Below are 25,528 nucleotides of genomic sequence, written 5' to 3' on the forward strand. Positions count from 1 at the left end.
TCAAGCAGGAGACATGATAATTACAAGCTCGTTTACTTCTGACATGTCATGCCAACCATTAAATCAGGAGATGTGATGAAAACAGGTTTAGAAGGTTGTTTTGCTAAGCTTGAGCTGTTCATTGTTTTTCCATTTTAGTTTAGTTGCAATTTTGTTGTGTAAAATCAGTGAAGGCATAAATATGTACAAATATGATGGCCTTTTAAACTTGCCATGTTTCTAACAAGTGGTGTAGGAAACTGCTGCTGCCTGTTGACCCTGTCCTTCTGAACATCAATAACAATATGTTTATTTTTCCCCATCTCAAATGTTAAGTTGTTGATTTCAGTGGTTTTGACCTTCATTTCCTGTTGGAATGAGACTTTTCTTTTTTTTCTGCTTGGATTTGATGGTTGACCATGAGGAAGTAATATTTTTTTGCTTATTTTAAGCTATGCAACATGTACTCATTCTGTGCTTTTTCTGTCCTTGGTTTCAACTTGTAGTATCTCAGCTTCTTCCTCATTTACTCCAAAAACATCCAAAAAAATGGGCTGTCTTTCCTCTTGCAGGCTCTAAGCCTTTAGTAACACTGATATTATCAGCAGGCTGAAGTTCATAGGGTGATGCTGAAATGAGAAATGGAGTGTAAAGGAATTGCTTTGTTGTTGTACTCAGAAGGTTTTTCTCAAGTGGAAAAATAAAACTCTTTGTTAGAAGTTCAGCAAGATGCTATCACCAGCTTGGGGTTTGAAGGTGCACAATTAGAAAGCAGACTGACAGTAGGATACAAAGAAGATGATACACAGCATATCTCTCATGCCTGAAATTGTACAGGTTCTGTTCAGTCAACCTGGTCACTTAAATTTTACCCTAGCTTTACCTAGCCAATTACACATTTTAAGTAAGTTTTGGCAGCTGCCTTAGTTAATATACATGTGATTGGTTTCTTCATGTCTTCATTTTTGCCCTGCAGCCTTGTTAATCTGATCCTTCTTTCAGATAGCATCTTCAAAATACTGGCTCATTAGAAAAATGCCAGGTTTTTAACATCATCTTAATGTAGCCTCGTGCCTCTGTTTTTGTAGAAATAGTGCATGCAAGCTTGCCTTTTTTTTTTTTTTTTTTTTATTTTTATTCTTTTGTTTCTCTTTCCCCCACTGTATTAACAGCTGCGGTAGATGAACCAAGAGCAGGGACCCCTGCATTATGTTGGGACTCCACTTCAGTGGTGCCTTATCTGAAGCCTTGCCTGAGTAATGGCTGTGTCAACCTTTGCTGGAGGGATAAATTTGGCTTTCCTGGTCACAGAGTACTAGTCTGACTTATCTGTTAACACCTTTGACTCTTTCTTTGCTGGCTCAAAAAACCCCCAACAGTTTAAGTAAGCTGTAGCCAAGTTGGAGCTGGAGGTACAGTGTATTTTAATCCTGTCTTCATTTCAGCAGTATTTTGATTATATGAGATGGAAAAGTTTAAGTTACTCTGTGTGTACTTGGTATCAGTAAATCACAGATAGTGAATCACTGTTAACTTTCTAAAGAAAAATATTATTCAAACTTAACTCTAAATACATTTTCCCTCTATTTCTTATGCTTGTGATCTGAGACATGTGAGTGTTTTCTCTCCTGCTTTCCTCCTTTTCCCCAAACTTTTACTTAGTGTTTCCAGACAGAAAGAGAAATGAGATTTGTCAAAAACTTATATCAGGTTTGTTTGCAGTGACCTGCCAGACTCTGTGGATGTTGCTTGGGATAACAGCTACCTAGGAATTTGGGTTCCCTCTTTCAGGGTGGACCCATTGCCTCCCAGCTGCTCTGGCTCACTGACCTTGAATAGTGTATTTGTGGGACATCCATCTTCATGAAGCAAATGCAGATCTAGCAGATCCCACGTTTCCCAGCATGAGGCTTTCTGTAACTCTAATTCCCTTATCACAACCACAGCAAGTTCAGTTCTCCCTCAATCCTGGCCCATCTGGCTCGGATTTACTGGAATAGTATCATGGTTTAAATAACATCGCCTCCATTTGTGGAAGCAAACATTTATTGTTTTATCTGCAGGCAGAATTGATGAATATTAGTGTTTGCAGGGACAAATGGCATTTTATCTTGGACTTCTAGCAATATCCTACCTGGCTGCACCTGCTGTTGGAGACAAGGTACAGGGAAAAGTGACTTTCAGGTGGACTTCCAGGCCCAGAGGAGACTGGAACCCTCTTTCAAAACTGATTATAAGTTACTTTTTTTTCCTAATTTCAGTTCTGTTTAAATTTTGGATTTTATTTTTGTGATCAAACTTTGTCTCAGCTCCTTTTCCTGACCAGTCTCAAGGATTATTTTTCCCCCATGCAGAATAAAGAATGATAATGTGCTGCAGCTTAGGGCATATTTGTTTGAGCGCTGTCCCCTTTGATTAGGCATCCTCAGTGAACCAAACCCACTGATTTTTTTAACCCACCTAACATGGAGCTGAACTTTGTTTCAGATCAGAATCTCTGGTATTTGTACTGACTTCACAGATGGTGAAACTTTATTTTCCAATTTTACAAGCTGATTTTACAGATATTTGGGGAAAATCATCCTGCCTTATAACTAGCATGAGTAAGCATCAAAACTTTTCCCTCTCTTTCCAGTATCATTTCTGCTGACATTTTTTTTCTTGTTACAGTGCCTTTTGCAGTACTTTCATATCTATTTTATTCCTGGCTTGTAGCAACTGTGAGAAATATTTTAAATGAGGACACTTGTTAGTGTGTGTGGGTTTGAGAAGTTATGAATTCACAGCTACTTGAATGTGCAGAAAGAAATAGCCTTCTTTTTTCAGCCTTAATGATTTGAGGATATTTGGGAGAGGGCAGGGAGGCATCACTAAATTCTACAGTCATTTCATGCTGGTGTATCCCTCTGCACCCTGCAGCCTGTGTTGGATCCTCTGGTGGGTCAGTGTTGGAAGGCAGTTTATGCACATACTCTGCTGTGTTGGAAAGCTTCATTAATTAGAGGCTTCTCATTTTCTCCTTGATATTTTACTGCTCTCACACTCACTGATCCCAGGGGGAGGTGGTTTCCCCCAAGACACAGCCCAAGGCACAGCCAGAGGGAAAGGTTCTACTAACCTGGTTTAGTGCTGGGCAAAGGGTGTTGTGAATTTCCTCCATTCGTTGATTTGCCACTCCCAAACAAATGAGTAGTCTGCCCTTGTTTGGATCACCTGATTACTAGCCAAAGTTTAGGAATAGAAGGACAAAGTAGTATGTGTGCTGTCGAAGTAGCTTCTAAACATTTGATTATAGGGTTAGAAAGAAAATAATATGACAAGAAAATGCAAGTACAGATTACACATGAGAGCAAGATTCTTCATCAGCTGCTCTGGGAGTCTGGCAGCACACTCTGCTGCTCCTCACGAGGCTCCATGGCTCTGGGACTTCTTCAGGCTTACAGTTGTCTTGCTGAAATCACTAAAATAAAACAGCCTAAAATAAAACAGCCTCGTACCTGTGCTCTGCCCAGGCTGGGCTCTGAGAGTTGGGGATGAGCATGGGAGCAGAAGAGTTTTTTTGAGCTGTGCTCTCAGCTGGGATAAAAAACAGGGTGAGAATCCTTTCTTCATTTTTCCACTTAATTTGCACATTACTCATACATCTCTTGGTTTCTTGCAGTATTCTTGGGTCTTCTGTATGTCTTTGACTGTTTCTCAGAGTTTGGGGGAGTCTTTGGTTGTCCACAGACCTGATGAGCTTCTACCTTCCTCTCTCTCTGTGAGCACTGCACAAAAGCCAAGTGTCACACATATGACAGGTTTGCCATTCCCTGCTTTTTTTTCCCTTTAAGCTACCTTCCTTCCTTTCCCACCACTTCTTTTTAGCATTTTTAGCTGCTGCAATGCTTCTGCTATAATTAGCTCTGAGCATGACTGTTGTTATCTTTCCAGAGTTTAATTTTTAAAAGACGGTCTAGAGGAAGTAATGCTCACTTGGCTGAAATCCTTTTATTGTTTTAGCCAAGTGGCCAGCTTGGTGATGGTTAATACAACAGGCTTTTAAAAAAGGTTTCTGCTTGTCCTCTTCAGGCCCCAAGTCTGGAAAAAGGACCTGATGTACCTGATGTGATGTACAACTTAAACATTAGACACGCACTCCCCCCAGTGCATGTGCTGGTTTATTTTGATTTAGTCTGGGTTTGTATAATTTGTCTGTTTAGGTCATAAATTAAAATAAGCTCAGGGTATTATATGCAAAACAAATCTGATTTTTGACTTGTTCCCTCCTGAAGAAGAGTTCTGTGCAGGGTGTTGATTTTGCAGAGTTTGAGGCTTGAATGTATGGAGGGAAGAATTTTTCCTTGCTTTGAAGCTTGTGCCAATTAAGGCTGAGCTGGTGAGGTGGTGGAAGCTGTGCACCCTTTTCCTTTTAGCATATGAGTGAATTTTGTCTCCATATTTACTAGTGTGAAATTTAAAAAAATAATAAATTGAACAGGATACAGGAACAGTAGCTTTGACTTCACCTTGCACCATCTTGCAAACAAATCAGCGGCTATCGTCCTGCCCTTCCCAGAACTGGGTGTGGTGGCTGAAATAAAACATCTCACAAAGAGAACACAGCCCTATTGTTTCAGGGCAGCAGAAAGATGACTTCTGAAGGCTGAAGTGAGGGATTTGGTGGTTATTTTTACTGTGGATGTCTTTTTCTGTGTGTTTTATTTTTTCAAGTAGGATATTTGTGCTGGTCTTGACTCTTTCTCTCCAGTCATTATTATTTTATTGATTACCTAAATAAATAAATTCTACAAGAAGACTTCAGGGCCACTCTCTGTAATTTGAAGCTTGTTTCAAAGTATCTGCTTCAATTTAATTGATGAATTTCAGCGAGTGGGAGCTTAGCTTAGAAGTGTTCCTCTTCACCAAGGAGGGATTGCACGAAGGAGAACCTCCCTCAACAGTTGCCTCAATACTTGGCCTCAGAGAAATGTCCTTATCTTTTTTCTTCCATCTCCTCATTGTTTTACACTCATGCTTATAGCTGCCTTGAATTTCATTTTTAGTTTGCAAGCTGAAATTTTCCTTATCTATTTTATGAAGTCAGTGCCATGCAGGAGTCAGCCTTGTACCTTAAACCCAGACTAGATTTACTGCATAACTAGGAAACAGGAACAAAAAGGCCTCCTGCATAACTGGTATAATTTCTCTTGCTGAATAAACCTGTTCTTATGATTATTTCTTTACTGGCAGCAGTCCCAGAAGGTTTCTGACTGGATGTTCATGAACACCTGTGTCCTGTTTTGTGACTTTTTCCCATGCATGGGGTCTGAAGTATCTCTGGTGTAGGTGTGGTGTGTATGTTCCTCCTGGAGAGATGTTGGATAGTGCACAAGATAGCTGGACTTGGCCCAAAGGTGACTAGTGGAAAGCTTGAGAATTGTATTATGCAGGAGAAAAGCCTAATGGACTGTAAGAGAGTCCCTGGGATCTTGGAGTGTGAGTCTCCCAAAGAACCCGGGATGGTGGTGCAGCATAACTGAAGATAAAGGGAAAACCATGGGTAATAAAAGTGTGATTTATGATGGTGTCTTCTTGTGCCAAGTAACTATGTGTGGAGACTGTTGTTCTCAGGAACACAAGGAGTAGTGGTCTTTGTGTTCATGATGTTAGTTACTCCAAACACTAATTGACACTGAGTGTATTCCACTGAAAGGAAGTGATTTTAGGGTGGGCTTTCTACCTGAAAACACAAAGGCAGAAAGAAGCAGGAGCTTCTTCCTTTGCAAACACCTGCTGCCATGGGGCATTGAGGTGTCTGAACACAGCCCCAAGGGTGATATTTCAGCAGGTCTCTTACTGATGAAGTAACACTTGACAATGTGTAGCCACATTTTTCTTTCAACTTTTGTTTTCATTTATACTCAGCATTGCTCAATTAGAAGTTTTCCCTTTAAGATCTGCTGCTATGCCTTTTATATCTGATCTTCCAAACATATTCCTGTATGGCTTTTCCATCTCCTCTATGTTTCTGTCGAAGAAAACCTCATAAAAATGGCTGATTAAGAATTATAATTTAAGTATCCTGCTTTACTACAGACCTGATGATAAAAATTTTAGAACATGAACATCTTTTAAAAGCAATCATTTCAGTTTGCTTGCTGTGGTGGACTGATGTTTGATCCTTCAGTTACATTTGGAAATATAAAATTACAAATTTTAAAAACTTCCTCTCCATTTGAGACTGAAGGCTTAGACTGCATAAAATCCAAGTAGGATAGAGCAACATGTGCTAGTCAAATGAGCAAAATATTTGACATCCTTCAGCTCTGGTAACAAAAGGACCATAGTCTGTGGAATCCCTGATGCCAGCTGTGTTGAAAGTTGCTGACTTGGCCTGTGGCTGTTCCCTGCTCATACAGAATTACACTTTCACAGACACAATCCAAGCTGTGTGCAGTTTTTTTTTTTTCCTGAAGAAAAAACAAACATATTCTCGAATATAAGCAGAGAAGTATGTCAAAGATGCAAAATAAAAGGCAACCAAGTATGTTTATTTACAAGAATGTCTTTGTAATTTTGGTTTCTGACTAGGGCTTGCCACGCCTTCATTTCTTTATCCCTTTTTCCTTTCATTCATCTTCAGAAGTACTGCAGCTTTGCCTAATTCCTTGAAGAGGAATGTAATAAAATGATAGTATTTCTAAGGAATGCAGCACCACATCTGACTGGGCAGTCTTCCTCCTGTCTGCTCTTTGACTTTTTGGGCTCAGCTACATGCAAATAATCCTCCTCCTTTAAAGGGCTTTTCCTGTGTGTTGCATATAATACAGATGGGAAAAAAAAATTTAAAAAGCAGCTTCTCTGTGCTTTCTCCCTGTTGTTATGGGGAGAGGTTAGTGATTTCCTTTTTTTCTAACCATGGTTAAAAAACCAGAACAATCTCTAACAAGTCTGGGATGCAAGTAGGGCTGCTCTTTGTGAAGAACAGTATGTTGTGCCATGGAGGGAGGGTTTAAACAGGGCTGAGAGCCATGCATGGATTTGATGACCTCTATAGTGGCTACTTGCAAAAAGAAGAAACTGTGATGTTGTTTAGCAAAGTTAAGTATTTCCCCAAATATTTTCTGTTTTACAGAATTGTGGTCTTTAAGTGCAGGACTATGATAAAAGAGAGATAATCTGAAGTAGTAGAAAATTTACAGATATTTTATGTGATTAATTTTGGTAAGCTTGACCTCTGAAAGTAAATACATGTTTTACAGTGTTGTTTACACAAGAAAGCAGTCAGGAGTATGTGTTTCTTTGAAAGATGACTCTTTTGGCTACAGAACAATTTTACTGGGGGCTCTTGGGATCAGTTTGCTCTGCAAAATGTATTGTACTCTCGTAGTTATTCTCACTGTCTGAAGGAGGAGGGCTGGTAGGGCTGAATAATTCCCCGAGACATCTTCCTTACTGCAGGAGAAGCTCCCTTCTAAAGTCAAAATCATTTTCCCAACAATAAAACTGTTAGGAAAATCACAGTGCTGTGATTTTCACTGTGCTAATGCAGCTGTGAAACCCTTCACTTTAGAGGCCAGCTGAGAATTTCTATTGCTAATCTGCTATATTAAGGCAAATTAGAGTTAACTGATGTGCTTCTAAATGTGGCCTGTGTGAAATGAAGTTCCTTGCAGCATGATGGTTTTTTTCTTTTTTTTTTTTTTATAGCACAATTTATTATTCCATAAGTAGGTAATTCCTCTTTGCTGATAACCACACGTCTGGTCTTCCCTTCTGCTGTTGCAGTTCCCTTGGAGCAGCACTCTGCCTTTCCAAGTGCCAGTGATTGAGTTGGAGCCCCTTGAGGGGCTGTATTTAGACTGGCTGCTAACAGATGAGCTCCTTCTTGTAATTACTGAGCTCTGACAGAGCAGCTCAGTGCACATTATTGCTTTTCATTTGCTCTCCAAGTTGCAGGACAGCCCTTCCTGCTTGGTGAGGAGTTTGTGCTTTTAAAAAACGAAGAAATAATTTTGTAGCTCCCAGCAGCCCTCTCAGTAAACATCAGCAAGTTCTGCTTATCCATGACATAGTATGAAAATATTTGTCTGTCTGATTGTGTGTCGTGACTTCACTGGCTTGAAATGGCACTTTTGGAAGTGCCTGGGATCTCCTGCTGGGATGCTTTGTCTTTGGAGTGACAACTCCCACCTGTGTCAGTCATGGACTTCACCACTGTGAAGGAAGGATCCTCACTTCCATGGTGAAGGATCCTCAGTGAAGCCACACCTGTCTTTGCAGCACCTCTGTTCCCTTGACTGCAGGGAAGGTGTTGGAGACAGGATTATTTTCCTGAGGCTCTTCTGTTGATTTTAGTTGTGTTTCAGCATTATGGAGCAGGATGAATGAGTGGTGCAGAGACAAGGGGAAAGGCTTTGTGGTTTTTTATTAGCAACAACTGTGCAAGCAAACTTAATTTGGCATTCTGAAGCCCGCTGGTGGTGTTCCAACTTTACCCCTCAGCTGTTGCTCACTGCATTGCAGAGGCCTCTGTAATCTAGCAATTTCTCATTGTCTCCAGCTCCTGCCATTTATAAGTGGGGACTCAGGTTGCAGAGCAGATTAAGTGAGCATTCCCTTTTATTTTTAATTTTAATACAAGCGTTTCCTCAAGTCATAGGAAAAATACACCTGGCACTCACTAGCTGGGGGATGTGTGCTTATTGGATGAGATGGAAAATACCTGTATGATCTTGTCCCCTGTGATTTTATAGGAAAGAAGCAATAATGTGCACTTTAATTATGACACTTCCTATATTTCATCTTTTCTTCCACTCCCAAAACAACAGGTCTGGTTTATTATTTCTCTTCTTCCTCCTCTCTCATTTCCTTCTTCTGTAGTTCATGGTATTTCTCATCCTGTCTCTTTTGTCTGTGTGCTTCCCTTCCTTACTGCTGCCCCACGTGCAGCAGTAGTGCCATCTTGCTCATTTTTACATTAAAATTCTTTTCCTTTTGAGAGGGATGTTTCTTAGGACATCTTTTATCTGCTTTCTTTTTCAGGTTGTTGCAGAATTAGAAAGGTTTGCAGGAGCTGCCCCAAAGCGCCCAAGCCTTCCTTTCTGTGCATGCCAAGGGGACAATCTCTACTGTCCCCTCACTCAAATTCCATTACTGTACTTTTATTTGGGAGAGTAAATCCCACAGGATTTGTGGGCATCACTCACCCTACCCCTGGTCCTTTAAAGCAGTCCTTTCACATAAAACCATTTTGCACAGATTATTCTAGGCAGATATTGGCATGCCAGTGGTGAGTTTGCATGTGAAACCATGCTCTGGGGGGGTCCAGAGTGCCTTTTGCCTTGCACAAAAATGGTATCCCAGAGCTATTCTATGCTGGTGGGGAGGGCTTCTCTCTTGGGAGCTACATTTTTGTCTGCCTGTTGCTTGCACTGGTTGCAGTCCAGCAGGCTGTCAAATGTCTGACTTACCCCCCTCTTAGAAAAACTTGAGCAGCTTTGGCATAACCCTCAGCTGAGGTTCTGCAGCTGACTGGTGACTCACAGTCCCACTCACAAGAAAGCAAGGAGTGGTTGGGTCAACTCTGCCCCACTAAACAAGGCAGCTGTTGCTTATGCTTAAAGGTATTCCAGATTTCTGCAGTAAAACTGGCATCTCATAAATGCTGCTTCATGCTTTCCTCCTCTCCAGACAAATGTTTGAAAACAAGGAAAGAGATGAAGGTCGGTGGATATTTTTTTTTCCTGCCTGGTAGCCCCTTATTGAAGTTCTAAAAAAACACAGGATTGCCAGCACATAGGAGGGATAATTCACAAAGTACCATTCAGCAACACACCTGGAATCTACTGTGAAGATGTGATTTGCTTTTTTGGGCTACCATATCTTGTAGCTTTTTTTTTTCCTCTCATCAACACTAAAATACAAGGGCCATGAGGAAGAATTGTGCAAAACAATTGAAAACATCTGTCTTTGTGTTATGCTAAAGGAAAAACAGTTGCTTCACTAGGCTGCCTGTTCAGACTTTGACACAGCCAACGTGGAAATCCATGAGTTATCAAAAGGGGCAGTTTTGATTCCCACGATGACATGGGACTGAAATGCTCATTTGAGGCTTTTTGAGGGAAAACACATTCTTTTGCACGTGGATTGCAGTGGGCTTTCAGGGTTATTTCAGAGAGCAAATTACAAGATTCTCCTGTGGTTCTGAACTCCTGTTTTCCTTACTGATGTGCCCAAGTTTAGGGATTAAGTGTAGGTTTTTGGCAGTTGTCTGCCAACAGCAAAAGCAGGACCTTGTATGCAGTCACAGCCATTAAGCATGTCTGGTCTGTGGTGGGGGAAAAGGGAAATTCCAGGAGGAGAAAAGAAGAGACCAGCAAATTTCTTCTGCTGTTATCGAGCAGGACCTCAGCAGTCTGGCCTCTAAGACTATAAATTCCTGCTGGGAGGATCACTCCAGGTGGAGGGTGGCTCTGCACTGTGCTCTCCCACAAGCCCACAGACAGAACAGTTGGTTCTGTTTGTTTTGTGCTGGATTGGTATCATAATATTCCTAAAGCAGTATCACCTCCTACTGAAAGCAGTATGACCTCTCACTGCCAGCCCTGTCCCAGAGAAAGGTGGGGGGTTGTTTTGTTTATTTGTTTGTTTTTTAAAGTGGTCATTTTGGTTGGCTGACCTTCTTGGTAAAGAATACCTTTAGTTAAAGATTAATTTCTCATATTTATTGCAGGTGCCAGTATGATAAATCTCAGACTTCAAAATTATCAATAAAGCCACGATGAATAAATTTGATAGCACCAGGGGTGAGTGAGAATGAGGGAAATGGGTCCCTTTGAGTCTCTTGTACCTTGCAGAATAGCCAAAGCTGCAATTACTGTCAGTTAACTGTATGTTCTGTTACTTACAAAGATAAGATAGTGAACTAACAGAGTCATAGCAGTATTTTGTTATTTTAACTTGGCAGCATCTTACAATAAACCAGAAAATTTATTAGCATACTAATGAATGATGTACTCTTTCTGTGGTGCACCAGGCACTTGTTCTTTTGTCTTTTTAGCATAGTTTGGCTAGAAATCCTCCTCTAAAACAAGAGGTGCAGGGGAGGCTGAGATCTGCTGTGCTTTTCTTTGCACTGCTGCTGACAAGAAAATCATTTATCTCACCTCCCAGCAGAGCTGGTGGCAAACACTGGGGCAGTGCTGTGGTAACAGTGGTCAGAAGTGAGATGAATGTTCTGCAGGTGCAAACAGCATTTCTTCCTTGTGCTGAACACAGGGTTATAGAAATGCACTTGTCTGATATGCAGCCCAGCATTTTTTTTTTTTCCTGGAGAAATGCCATCTGCATTCCCAGCTTTGCTCACTCTGGGTGAAGGACTGCAAAGTCCTCTCTGAGGACCCAGGAGAGTATGTAAAAACTAACCCAAGTGCATATTTCTTCTGGTTTTGCCCCATGCAATCTGTTGTAGATACCTCATGTTATTTTAGCTTCCCATCCTCAGTCTCCCTGACTTCCCCTTTTTTCCTTTCCTTTCATCTTTAAAAAGTGTCGTTTGATTAGGAAGCTGTAATCTTTTTATAGTTCATTTCATTTAAAAGCACATTAACCTGCAGAATGAGCCACTGGCTGTCTCTTGTTCAGTTTCCAATGAATTTCCTGTTTGTCTGGATGCTGAGTTATTCACTCACCAGTTAAGGGAGGTAATTAAGCTGCTGAAAGCTCCTTGTGGCTGAGATCTGCCAGGCTGGCACTTGCTGCTGTGGCTCAGCCACAAGGGCTTTACCCCTTACTGGCAATGGCATCACTTGTGCAGTTCTTTTTCATCTTTTGGCTCAGATTTCCTATCTTCTGAATTTAGCTTCTTGTCTTTTTTTTTCCCCCTTTTTTTTTTTTTTTTTTTTTTTTGTCTGGCTCAAGTTACAGCTCAAAAGCAGTCTTTAGTATGTCTTTCCTGCACGTTTATGTAGAAAATTGCCTGTGTCCCAAGGGAGGGAGAGCAGTGGGAGAAGAGAGAACAATCTACAAATTCTTCCTTATCAAAGAAATTGACTGAAACTTCGTGGTTTTTTTTTTTTTTTTTTTTTTTAGAGTGCACTTTAAAATACTGTATGAACTCCAGCAAACTTAATTTGTTCATTGAGATTGTTGTGCAAGAGGTGGGAAATACTTGTCCCTGTGTATAGCTCATATTTTGGGGGGATTTTTTGCCTTATCCTTGCAGGATTTGTGTGGAGGTAGAACAGACAATTGCAGGCAGTCATGGACTGCCTGTCTTGTTCTGCCACCACCTGTTGCTGCTGAAAGGACAAGGGAGAATGGCTTCATGCTGAAGGAGGGTGGATTTAAATCGTGTATTAGGAAGAAATCCTTCCCTGTGAGGGTGGGCAGGCCCTGGCACAGGGTGCCCAGGAAAGCTGTGGCTTCCTCTGGATCCCTGGAAGTATCCAGGGCCAGGTTGGATGTGGTTTGGAGTCACCTGATCTAGTGGAAGGTGTCCCTGCCCATAGCAGGGGTGGCACTGGGTGGGCTTTGAGGTCCCTTCCCAGCTAAGGACATGAGACCCCCCTCTGCTAGACTTGCAACTCCCTCTGTGAAAGGACCTGACTTTATCTCCCTATCCTCCTCTCTCCTTCTCTTCTTTATCACTGGGAATTCTGCAAACACAGGTAAGATGTTTGCAGAACATTTTGCAGGAGGAAGGGGACTTCTTCCAGAGGATGTGCATTGCTGGGGAAGAAGGGGACAGCTGAGTCAGGGAAGGAGACTGAGGTTTGACAAAGTTGAGATAAAGCAGCCTTGGGAACCTTGGTGAAGGCTGTATGTGTTCAGACCTCCACAGCCAAGGTGGATGTTACTGTTTGTTATTGTTGAGGGGAGGGTGAACCTCAGCCCTGCCCTAAGAAATTGCAGAGCAGCGGCTGGGAAGTTTTGATTTTTGCAGAGACTTGGATTTAGTAATGAGCTGCATTTTAGAGAATTCCTGCTGCCAAAAAGGGTGACTCCATGTTTGTGACTTCTTTATGGTGGTTTTTGGTTTTTTTTCTTGTCTTATCAAGAGTTGTTAGAGACATTTGGTTTTGATATCTTGGATTCAAGAAGACAATATGTCATTTTATTAGCACATTTTTGGAAGGGTATATGGTTCTCCCCACACCCCATATCCTTGCTCTCCATGGCCCATAAAGACTGACTGTTCTATCAGTCACAGCAGTGCTGGTGCTGCCTGCAGTTACTGATAATTTTCACTCTGTTTTAAATTTTGCTAAAGCAAAACAGAAACATGGAATTGCAATTGGCATTTAAGCATAGTAAATAAATAAACTTCTGCTCCCAAATAAAGACTATCTCTGGAGACAATTTTATAGTGATCTCCCATGTAGTCTCAGAGTTCTTTTCCTTGCCTACCTTAATTCCTAGTTAATGTGCAGAGAGACATGGTATTGGAGATGCTTAAAATATGGAATTTTTCAATTAGCTTTTCCCAGATTGGATGCAGTTTGTGGGGACGGGAGGTAGGGAGTTGGTGAATATCTGTAGAGATAGATAAATAGATAGAGATAGTTATTTAAATAAATAACTTAGTAATTTTTTCAATAATAATAATAATCTGTGGTATGTTTGGGGGTTTTTTTGGTTGGTTGGTTTTTTCCCAAAGAGAGGCTTTGAATACAGACTGTGCAAATACTTTGAGAATGATCGAAGCTATTAATGCATCATTGATTTCCTCTATTGACTTGTCCATTAGATATTTAATCTCTTCTTTGTAACAAGTATGTATTTTTCTGTTTCAAAAGCAGCCTCCCACTGTCCCTTGCTTGGTGGGAAGCATCTCCTGCTGGCTTTGTCACAGTGCCAGCCTTGAGACTTGGCTTCAACACTTTGGACTTATCCTGCCTTTCTGCTGGAGCTCGAGGAGTTGGGGAGCAGATTCACTCATGGCATGGCCACCCAAGGCAGTTTAATCTGTCCTGCCTGAACAGTTCTTGCTATGATTCTGTGGTTTTGTTGGCAGGAGCAATCTGAAGCAAATCTCAGCAGTGCCCTGGATACTCCCCACCCCTGTGTGCTTTCTTCTGTACCTCATTTTTCTTAGGCCAGTTGTAAGAATGTTTTGTTAGATGGTCACTGGTGGTGAGGGTTTTTTGTAGTAGCAGCTGCTGTAAAGAATTGCTGAACTGCATCTGTGTCACAGAGTTCTGTGAAACTCTTATTTCTAGGAATTCATTCTGCTTAACCCCAAAAATCCCATAAAAATGAGGAATGATCAGCTGCTCTGGGGACTGTAGTTCCAGCTACAAAGGGACTGTATTTTTGCTGTTCTGAAGCAACTTGTTGAGCTGCATGCCTGAGAAACAAAGTGATTTGACTCATGCTTATATTTAGTATCATTACCTACTGCATTAGGTTCCGTTTTCTTCCGAGCACTAATGGTTTTGCTCAGGAAGGTTAACAGGGAAAACGCCCAGCAGAAGGCATTTTTGTGCTTATCAGAGGGCAAATGCCTGGAAAACATCAGGTCACTGTGCTGGGTGTCAACTTGTTGGGTGGGTTTTTATTGTTTTTTTTTTTCTTTTATTTTATAGAGTCTGTAGAAGGAGCAGTATCTAAGGGTGGGGAGAGGATGTCCTTCCTTTTGGTAAAGCCTGTTAAATTAGAGAAGCTGGTGCATCCTTAGTACAAATGTGATCTGAATTTGCAGCACCCTCTTTGTTGTGGTCCAGGATCATGCATCATAAATATGAGATTCCAAGTTTAAAATATACCTTGTGACTCTGCCTACCCAAGGTGATGATTTTTTCTGGTTTGAGTGTGTTTGTAACTGAAACAAAAATTCTAATTGCTGGTTTTATATGTAATATTAAAAATAGGTTTGGTCTTATACTTCTGTTTGGAACAAGCTTTTACTACAACTTTCTGTAACTACATGGGAAGCAGAGGGGAGATGCACAGGTTTGAAGTGCAGCTGGTGAAGCTTTAGTCTAAAGTTGAAATCTTTTGAAGCCTGTTTGAAAACCTTTCCTGCCAAGAAAGCCAGGGCTCAGCTCAGGAAATTGCATGATTCCTGGTGCTTCTGGAACCAGGTGAGGAGCTGTAATTGACTTTTCACCAGTGAAGTGCAGAACATTCTGTTCAGTTGGTGTGTAACAGGTGTAACTGCCCCAAGCAGTGGGGAAGTGGGGGGAAGAGTTTGAGCATGGCTTTGCTGGTCTGAAGCCTTTATGTTGCTCTCCATTCTCCAATTGCCTTCTCTTATGTCCCAGAAAAGCTCTTTAAGGGCTTAACTGACCAAACTCATCTTTCTGTGTGACCTTAAATGGATCACAAATTCAAGATTGTTTTTGTTCTCCTTATGGGCTGTGAGAAGCTGCAGAGCTGCTATCACTTTTTCCTTTCTGAAGCATGAAGGGCTTTGATTCCTCAGAGTGTTTTCTCTCCTTTACTCCCAAGTGGTCTCATTCCAGGGCTTTTTATTTTTACTACATGGAACCCCTCCACAACCAGGCTGAGGAGCCTCTGCTGCCTGAAGGAGCTGATCTGTACATTGGTACAAATCTGAAGTGTCCTGCAGTATCTCCTGAGATTCCCTGTGATAATCACATCACCCTGCCAAGGAGCCTGTTAATATTTATGTGGCAATTGTTTTGGTTCTTGGCAGAGATTGGGGTATTAATGGGAAGCCTACTTTGGCTGATTAAAGAAATGATTTATGTTTTGTACTGTAGCAGTGATTTCATTACACTTAAAGAATTAAATTCTGAATGTCTTTTGGTAGATGTGTACATAAAAATCTGTATTGAGGCAGTTAGCTGGCATGTTGGACTACGCCAACCTCTACCTCATAAGAAGGATGAGGACCTGTTGGTGCAAGTCCAGAGAAGGGCCGTGAAAATTATCTGGAGAAGAAAAGGCTGGAGCACCTCTCCTGTGAAGAAAGGCTGGCAGATTTGGGGTTGTACAACCTGGAGTAGAAAGGGTTCCAGGATGATCTTACAACACCTTCTGATACCTAAAGGGGCTTCAAGAGAGCTGTGAGGGAATTTTTACAAAGGCAGCACAAGGGGGAATGGCTGACAGAGGTTAGGTGGGATATTGGGAAGAAATTCTTCCTTGTGAAGGTGGGGAGGCCCTGGCACTGAGTGCCCAGAGAAGAAGTGGCTGCCCCATCCCTGGAAGTGTTCAATGCCAGTGCTGAGGAGCAACCTGACCTAGTGGAAGCTGTCCCTGCCCATGGCAGAGGGCTGGAATGAGATGATCTTTAAGGTCCCTTCCAACCCACACCCAGTCAAGTGAAGGGAACAAAGGTGGAGGGATGTTTGCTTAGTCCAACTCTTACATGCTTGCAAGTTTTACCTGCTGAAATGGAAATGAAGGTTTGAAACTGTGTGCAGTTCTTCCATAATGAAGTGCTGCTTTTCAGGCTTGGAGGGTGGAATGAGGAGAAGGAGCCCTTCAGCAAAAGGCCACTGGACTTTCACTCTGCTTTCACACTGCTTGCCCTGTGCTCCCTTGCCTCTCTGCAGCTGTGCTTCTCTTATGTGGAGGGTTGTTGTGAAACTTCTCCACTGTACCTGGCAAGATTCATGTGAATTCTCTGGTTTTTAGAGCAGCACTGTTTCTTTTTTGACTCCAACCCCTTGATCTCACAGTTAACATTAAGGGATATCTGGAATTTAATTTTACTTTTATAAGAATTTAATTTCTTGAAAAACAAGGTGAAAGGAGAAGGGGAGAAGAATCTGGTGTTGCCTCATTAGGAGAGTAAGAAAAAAATGGGGTCTTCAGTAGCCAGCTTTGCAAGATGGTAATAAAAAGGGTCTTTGAATAGTTGGAGATCTCTCAGTGTTTTAGTTTAGATGTTAAAAAGGCCTTTTATGAGATAAGTGGTCTTTGAGAGAAGGACAAATAAAAAGCACATCTGAAAACACATAGTATGGCAGCTCTTTCAGACAGCACTTATCTTGAGGCTGAGGCTTGCCCAGCTCCTGGCTTTCTCCTCACTCAGCCTTTTGTACCAGCCTCAGTGTGGCTTGGCCCCAGAAACCACATGGAGGTCAGGCACCTTTGTGTTTTCAGGGAAGACACTGCCTGCTGAAGGCTCCAGACCAAGAACTGCTGATACCCTGGTGTGCTTTCAGAGACAGGAAGAGTCTCTAGTGCTGCAAAGCCTTTCCTACCCCAGGTGGTTGGGGGAAGTCCACCTTTGGACTGGCATTTTCCCAGCACTGGATTACTGTGAGCAGAAGGGCTGCTGTGTCTGTGTCCCAGCAAGGTGAGAATGGTCTCTGTTTCGCTGACCCTCAGGGAGGGACCAAGGCTCTGCTGTCCATCCTCCCTCCTCTCTCCTTCCAAGGATGCTTGGATATAGCAGGCTTCCTTGATGGCAGCAGACCTGCAGCTTTGGAGAGCTGCTGAGCAAATGGACAGAGTCTGTGTGTGTCTCTTTCCCTTCACACGCCAGGGAGGGCACTGTCCAGAGCCACCCAGCTTGTCACAGTCATGAGTGCAGCACTGGACACAACTGGCTGCTGCTGTCTCTCTCATGGGCTCAGCTTGCCCTTGCTCATCATGCCTGCCAAGTGCACAGACCTGCTGCGAAGCCAGTGGAATTGTCAAAGAAATCAGCATCTTCCTTTGGAGCATCTCAGGTCAGTAGAACTTGACCTGTCTGCTCTCTTCTCCATCAACAGAGCTTTTTTTTGCCAGCAGTGGAGCAAATGTTAGAGCCCTCTGGATCTGTGCAAAAGGGTTTGATGCATGCTGGTGTGTGCTCTGTTTGCTCAGATGTGGAGATGCTGTGAGGGAAATGCCACAACATGGTGGGGAAGAGCCATTGGAAGCTGAAGGAGCCTGAGGCATTGTGTAGTGAGGTGGGGATCTCCCAAAACACAAGCAGGCTGTGCTTGAAACGCTGTTGGGGAGGATGTGTTTGACTCCTGCCAAATCCCTACACATGCTCTCGTTTCTGCCAGGCTGACCTTGTTCCTGGAGAGCTGGCATGGGGGCTGGCTTGTGGGGCAGGCTGGTAGCCAAAGCCTTGTGCTCTGACCCATGCACAAGCTCAGCATTCTCCATTGCTCCTGTGTTACAGGGTGCAGCAGCTGTAGCTGGTGGTGCCTCTTCTGGGAGCTTGTTTCTACATCTGCCTCCCCCTTCTTTGCTTTCTATCCCTGGAGTGAGTGGAACTCTTTTCATGAACACTTTTTGACCAGGCACTTGGAATGCTTATGGGACGCTTCGTCCTGGAAATCCAGGAGACCTCTCCAGAGGAGGAAGCAGCGTCTCCTGTTTGTCTTGAGTTACCCTGTCACAACAATGGCTTCAGAATCTGCCTGATTTAAAAAGCTAGTTTTAATCTGATGGGAAGATGTTTGTGTATTTAAAATAGTTATTCCTTGCTGGAGCCACTCCCTTCTTTTGTCCTTCGCTGCTGGACTTTTCGGCTTCACTCAGCTAATGTGCAGTGCTTGTTTACGGCCCAGATACTGGAGCATGAAGAAGGAAGTCAGTCAGTTTAACACTGATTCAGTCCCAGGCTTCCTGTGCGTGTGCATGCACGCGTGTGTGCTCAGCCCTGCTGCTCCAGTCTCTGGGCAGCCTCTGCAGGGAAAGCTGCGGCGCTGGCAGACACAAGATGCAGGTGTCTTTTTTTTACTTCTTCCACCTGGTTTGGGCCTGAGCAGGTTTAGGCAACACGGGTAAAAATTCCAGTATGGCAAGCCTGATGAGGAAGATGCTGATGCAGGCAAAGACATGGAGCGGTGAGTACGGGAAACATCTTGTCTGATGGGAAAGATAACTGCTCAGAGGGGTTTGGGTGCCTGGGAGGAGAAATGTGGCAGGAGCTGTTGGATATTGCTGTTGTTTTCATCTCTCATCTCCAGTGTGAGATGGTAACAAAATGCCAAAGCATTGTCCATGGAGAAGATGGTTATCCAGGTGAATGTCTGTTTAAAGTCTGTTTCCATTTGAAGTCTGTTCCCTGCCCTGGGATTTCTGCCTTAGCTTGGCTCTCTAACAGCAGCACTGTCTAATTTGGAAGTTTTGGAGGCAGTGAGGAGTTTGCAGGAGACAGGCATCTCAGGAGCATTTAAACTGTTGTGTCAGTTGTGACTGCACCAAAAGATGAGGTTGAGAAGAAAACAACACTGATGAGCTATAGAAGAAACTACTTTATTGCCTTGTCCCTATTCTTTTGATTTGGTGGCAAGTATCTCTCTGGATTTCAGTAAGGTGCTCTTGTGTTGCGTGGTTACAGAAATTGTCATCAGCAGTGTTGGATATTTTGGATTTTAAAATATTCTGGTAGCAGCACCAGCCTGTGCCTGGGGTTTTTCATTTAAATTTATGGTGTTTATCAAGCTCTTAATTGTGCAAATTAGTGTAATTATGGAGTGTGATTATATGCGTAGCCGGTGACTGTTTTTAAGAGGCTGTCTCAAATGTCAAGAATTGATTTTATTAGTCTTGTGGCTCTCTGGTGCAAGCACCTTTCTTCATGCTGCTGTTCTGCTAAGCAGACATTCCAAAGTGCCTCAGCAGGAAACAATTTCTGCAGTGCCATATCTGTGGGAATGACTCTTTAGTAGGGCAGAAGGCTCTTCAATGACTCTGACTGATTAGGACTGATTAGGTTAATTATCAGACTGAAACAGCCCTCCTGAAGCAGGACAACTTCTTTGCTCTGGGCTGGGATAAAGATAGGAGGACACAACCAGAGCCACATGTGGTGAAGTTTATCCAAGTGCCACCTTTATCAGTGTGTGAATTTTAATGAAAAGTTGCTCTTTGAAATTAGAAATTTTGTGTGAGTTATTGGCTGCTGCCCATCCCTCCCAGGGCTGCAGCTGAGAGTGTGGAGGGGGCAGTGTAGGCATAAGCACTTCTTCTGTGCAAAAGTTACGTATTGGATGTGCCAAGTATTGTGTTGCCTTTTGCTGGGAAGGAGGTCTTGTTGGCAAATGCTGGATTCCCTTCTAGCCCAGACTTACTGATCTCTCCCTGCTCACTCAGGACTTCTCAGAATTTGTGGCTTTCTGCCTTGAAATATGACTTGAAACAGAGTAATCTCCTTGATTGCATTGTGACAGATGCCGTGTGACAAATACAGGAAGCTGTAGAGGAGATCTCCTTGATCTCTCTATAAATAGCTTGGGGCTTTGGGTAAATTAACCAGCCTTTACAAAAAGAAGCTGAGTGAAAATAAATGTCATAGAACCATGGAATGATGTAGTTGGAAGGGACATTAAAGATCATCTCATTCCAACCTCCCTGCCATGGGCAGGAACAGCTTCCACTAGACCAGATTGCTCCAAGTCCCCTCCAACCTGACCTTGAACACTTCTGGGGATGGGGCAGCCAAAGCTTCTCTGGGAAACCTGTGCCAGTGTCTCACCACTCTCACAGGGCACAATTTCTTCCCAATATCTGATCTGACCCTGTCCTCTGTCAGTGTGAACCCATTCCCCTTTGTCCTGTCACTACATGCCCTTGTTAAAAATCCCTCTCCAGGTTTCTTCTAGGCCCCTCTCACTTGCTTCAGGGATAAGGAGAAGGGAATTATTCTACTTGAAATTTCACTTAAAGTCAGTCTGAGAATTAACAGAGAGGGATTTTTTTATAGGCAAGTTTAGCAAGTATTAAGTGACGAGAGCACACATTTACTTTGTGTACATACCTTGTGTACATTTCTTCAGAGAAGTTTTAGTCCATCAGTGTTTGAAGGCACAATTGTTTGTTGAGGGAAACACAGCCAATAGGGCAACATGTAAATAGCATTGGCTTTGATAACTTTCAGCTCCATTTCAGAACCCCCGGTGAGCTGTGTTGTTTTGGTTTTGGTTTTTCCCTTAAATCTCACTGTTTGCACTGTGGGGAGGTGTGTTAAATGGGTTTTTAAATGCCTGCAGGATGTTAGGAAGTTGAGGATGCTGGGAGAATGAGGTGAGGGGAATGTGAACCTGGAGCAAGTGTACCCCTTGAGAAAGCACTTGGAGAGGGTGTGTAAATCCAGGCACTCCTTCTGCCCCAGGGAAGGCTTATGCTTGAAGCCAGTCTGGTTGCTGCATTTGCAGGAGGCTGAGTGCTGGGACCTCAGCTCTGGTTTGTAATCCCAGCCTGATGCCCAGGTCTCCATACCAGCCCATGGATAAAAGGACCACAGCAATTAGCAGTCAGATGGAAAAAAGAAATGGCACAGGAAGAAAATATTACAAAGAAGCACAAACAACACTTAAAATATTTATTTTCCATTGTTTATGGTATGGGAAGCAGCAAAAGTGCAGCTCTACACCTTATTCTGTGTTGCCTCATTTAATTTCAGCAGAAAAGATCTGCTGCAAAAGATGCTGATTTTGTCTTTACTAAGTCTTTGATGACCATTCTTCTTTATTTAGTGCTTCTCATGTAATTAAAAAATAATATTTTCTTTCATTCTTAGTTGTTAGGGAGAGATTTACTTGAAGGAGATCTGAAAGTGATCATGGGTTTGTGTGGTCCCAATTTATGCATTTGATTAGCCACTAACAACTTACAGCAGCTTTCAGAGATTTCAGGATTAATGAAGTACATGAAATATCAGACTTTAAAAGGGACTTTTAAGTGGTGACTTTTGTATAAGAACAGATGTGGTCAGATACTATTTCAGCAGGATTTATATTCCACATACTTTGAGACAGTAGGTTTTTTTAATGACCCCTTTAGAATGCAGTATTTAATTATAATGAAATATTTTTAATGACTCCTATTAATGGATAAATATGTTTAAGGTTGGTTAAGGCAGAGAACTTGAGAGCACTTCGTGAAGTGGTGGTGAAACTGAACATCCTAAGGTTTTGATCTTTATTTAAAACAAAAAGGTTATAAAATGTCATGGTCAAAATCAGTGAATGGCATTTTGCCAGCCTAACAAATGTTGCTGGATTTATCTCTCCTCTCTTGAGATCCCTGCTACTTTTAAATACTCTTTAATTTGCCTGTCTGCTGGTGTACAGCTGCAGAGAAGATGCAAACTGTTGTTTGGATTTGGGGTAAACTGAAATAAGATTGAGCTGTGCCCTAGCTGGAGAGACTTTTAAGTCAACTGAAATTGGTTGTTCTTGAGCATAATTGTTTTTCTTATATAAAAATACAAACTGAATGGAAAACTCAACACATTAAAGAACAGCAAAGCAGCAAAAACTTATTGAGAAGGACTTAGCTAAGCAGGATCCTTTGTTTTCTAACTGTGACAGCCCTTATTTCAGCTGAATCACCACAGCTGATGCTGCCACATCACCTGGAGGCTCTGCAGGATGACAGTGGATGCAAGGAGCTGGTAAATGAACTTTCAAGTTGTCACATCAAAGCTCTCAAACAGCAGAAAAGTAACAGCTTTAATGGTTGCACCATCTTTACATTTCTGTCTGTTGGCAGATAAATAATGGTGGGAACAGGGATCTTGGGTAATTTTATTTAGGCATCAGGAGTATTTTCTGTCTGAGAGTGCTAAGGATGATAAATCAGGGACCTTCACCTTTATATGGAGCAGTATGGATTTAAGGGTGTTAGCCCCTGAGCTGTCATATCATGGCCATGGCTAAGGGACCCATGGCTAAGGGAGTTTCAGTACGGATTTAATCACCTGAGTGCAGTGACATTTATGCTGCCCCTTCAAGTGAACATGGTATAGAACATATTTACCCAGAAAAGCAGCTCCTTTAATGACAGTCTTGCAGCACAGGTGTCAGAAATATTCAGAATTTGTTCTGCATTTAGCAGTGCTGCATTCTTCTGTCATGGAGCCATCAGAATCCTGTCTGCAGGAAGGCTTTTAATATTCTTTAAAAACAAACAACAAAAAACCAAGCAAGAATCTGTTTAAAAATGACATGGTATTACCTTGTATATTCATTGTCCTTATGAACCTCCTAGCCAGGCACAGAATGTTGTGTGCTATTTCCTCTGCAGACAGATAATTTCAGGAGGGAGAGGAAATTGAGCCATGTAAAGTAAAAAATCTTAGCAAGTTCCTATTTCTGTTTGCTGGGAACCTAGTATATATTTTTCTTTTAATATTTTTTTAAATAATGAAAACATTTTAGCCTCTAAAAGAAAGTTGGATTAGTAGTAAATCACTTTGGCAATAAATTGTATTGTCTCTGAAGGTACCTTGTATAAAAAGTAACTTTTCCTCTTCTTGTATCTCTGTATCTTCTCTTCAGTAGGGGACTGCTACTTATATTGTTCCAGTCACTTTGCTTGTGGAGGTAAATTTGCAGTCACTTTCTGACATGACAAAACACTAATTATTGCTGCTGGTGTAAACACTGGAAGTATTTGGGTTCACCTGTCAGTGTATTCAGTTATTATTGTGATTAAATTTGTAATCCTGAGGGTTGTTATCAGGTAACAGTAAGAGAATTAATTTTGAAAATGAGGTTTCCAGTCTGAGAGGAGAGAACAAATTAGATTATAGCTTAGGTAGTAGGAAGAGTGAATTTAAACTGAGTTTTGTTTTTAACTCTGGGGCTGAAAGTTATAATAAGTCTAGTCAGAAAAAATACAAACATTAATTTCCTGATTGTGTCTGTAGATTTTGAAGTCTTGAAAGTCTCTGTATGAAATTTTTGCCATGGCCAGGTATTTTCTGGGGCAGTCACAGGCAGTGGCCTCTTCTTTGAGCCAAATCCAGCTTTTTCCTGAGTAAGTGCTTTAAATAACTATTCTTGCTAAATTGCAGCTTTCTGCCTGTCAGATTTCAAGAGCTCCACATCATTCCTCAGATGTGTATGGCAAGCTAATGGCAGTGTTAGACCTGTCTGTGTCACAAGCTGCTGCACTGGAATCTCTTTGCTGCTTCTTCACTCCTCCTGGAATCTCTGGAGTCAAGCTCTTGAGATAATGAGCACATGTTTCTTCCTTCTCTTCCCTTGCCCTTCCTCCCTCTGTCTTGTTTTGCCTCTTATTTCTGGCTCTAAGTTTCTGAGCTTTAAATACACATTTATTCATCTTTTAGTGAGATGTGTTCTGTGTCACTGTTTTCTTCTGTATTGCTGCACAAATTCTGCCTAATTTTCCCTGTAGTGTAGTTTGTGCTGATTGGCTTCAGTTATTTTACAAGGAACACTTGCATTTAATTGTATTGCATTTAATAATAGGAAAAGAATGTGAGAGCAGTGATTTCCCTTCCCCCTGCCTTTTCCTGGTTTTGGTGGGATTACCCAGAAATTGCCACCTTCTGGTTCATTCAGAAGTTCCCTTGAAATCTCTGTAGTATAAAATTTAGATGTCTTAATGATAGAAGAGCTGCAGCTTCTATTTTAATATTCTTTCATTGCCAGCTTTAAAGAGAAAATGTAAGTTGGTGTTGGAATAGAAATTTTTTGCAGTATTGAATCTATTGAACTGTGATTCATTTGATAGTCTAGAGTTGTGATTATAAGAAGGACTTTGAAAAATAGGCTGAAAGCAGAGAGGTGCAGGTGCATGAACCTTCCTGTTCAATTCAGTGATCAGTCCCTGTAAATGGGGATTGGATGGATGGGGACTATTCAGCTGTGAAAAGTACAGTGACTGCAGCAGGAAAGCTTGTGGGATTTAATCCATTTGTTGGCTGTGTTTGATAGTTTGTTGCCTGGGAAGAGCAGAGGAGAGTAAGTGGGAAAAGTAACTGAAAGAACCCAGTAGGGGAGAAGAATGAAGGACAGAAATAAACCCAACTTTATTCCCAGTGAATGTGACAAAGATTCTGAATAAGAAATTGATGTGCAATCATCTCTGCATAAATCATGCACTATTTCTGGAAAACTTCTTGCAGACTTCAAATTCCACTGCAGACTGATTAGTTAACAAAGCCAGTTTAAGAGGTATTTGTGGCCTCCCACCTTTGCTTGCAGGTTCTTTTGATGAGCTGCTTGAAACTGTGGAATTGTAAAACCACAAGCACCAACGTGAAAGGTTTTAAACATCTCAGAACAACGAGGTGCTCCTACAAGGCCAGCCCACAGCCAGAGCCCCTGCAGGGTGCAGGAGCCCAGTGGGAGCTGTGAGTTTTGGATTTGCTGGTCTTTGCCTGTTCTTACATTACTGAGATCCAGTAAATGTTGAGTTGTTGATTCTTTCTGGACTTCACTGGCTTAGTTATCCTTCTTTTGTCAAGATGGCCATTGCAGCTTTTCAAAGTCATTCCCTGCATACCTGAATTTCCACCTAAACCACTAAGAAATGCTAAACTGGGTGTACATTCTGCCATTTAAATGTGGTTTAGTGGCTTGGCAGGAAATGTGAATTTTTATTCACTTGATAACAAAAGCTGTTTAAATTAGGCACAATAGAAGTTAGCAAAGAGGTTGGGATTTGGGGGGAAAGTGCTGGGAGATCTTGTACCCTGACTTGTGAGTACACAGTGACTCATGGTGTTGGCTCTGAGAACAGAGCATTCCACTTCTCAGCTGCTTGGGGAACATCATCTGTGGATGATGGGGAACAAAATAAATAAGATAGAGAAAGAGGAGCCCATGCCTTCTGTGCATCAGAAATATGGCCAGCATCTGATCTTTAGGGATCCAGAAAGGAAAGATTTGAA

The 25,528-nt window shown here is 42.0% G+C and overlaps 1 protein-coding gene across 2 annotated transcripts in view; it reads left to right on the top strand.

Annotated features, from left to right (window-relative positions):
* The window catches only part of RASAL2 (RAS protein activator like 2), a 189,418-nt gene that overhangs the window by 44,570 nt on the left and 119,320 nt on the right, over window positions 1-25,528 (top strand). Inside the window, exon 1 of one of the 2 annotated variants that reach the window (XM_050977174.1) lies at window positions 18,522-18,725. The exons of the other annotated variant lie outside the window; for it this stretch is intronic. Coding sequence (XP_050833131.1) covers window positions 18,677-18,725 — 49 coding nt within the window. The 5' untranslated portion in view covers window positions 18,522-18,676. Of the gene's footprint in view, window positions 1-18,521; window positions 18,726-25,528 lie in introns of those variants that run through there. 2 annotated transcript variants of the gene reach the window in all.

The sequence above is a fragment of the Serinus canaria genome, chromosome 8, assembly GCF_022539315.1.
Source record: "Serinus canaria isolate serCan28SL12 chromosome 8, serCan2020, whole genome shotgun sequence".
NCBI classification, from domain to species: Eukaryota; Metazoa; Chordata; class Aves; order Passeriformes; family Fringillidae; genus Serinus; species Serinus canaria.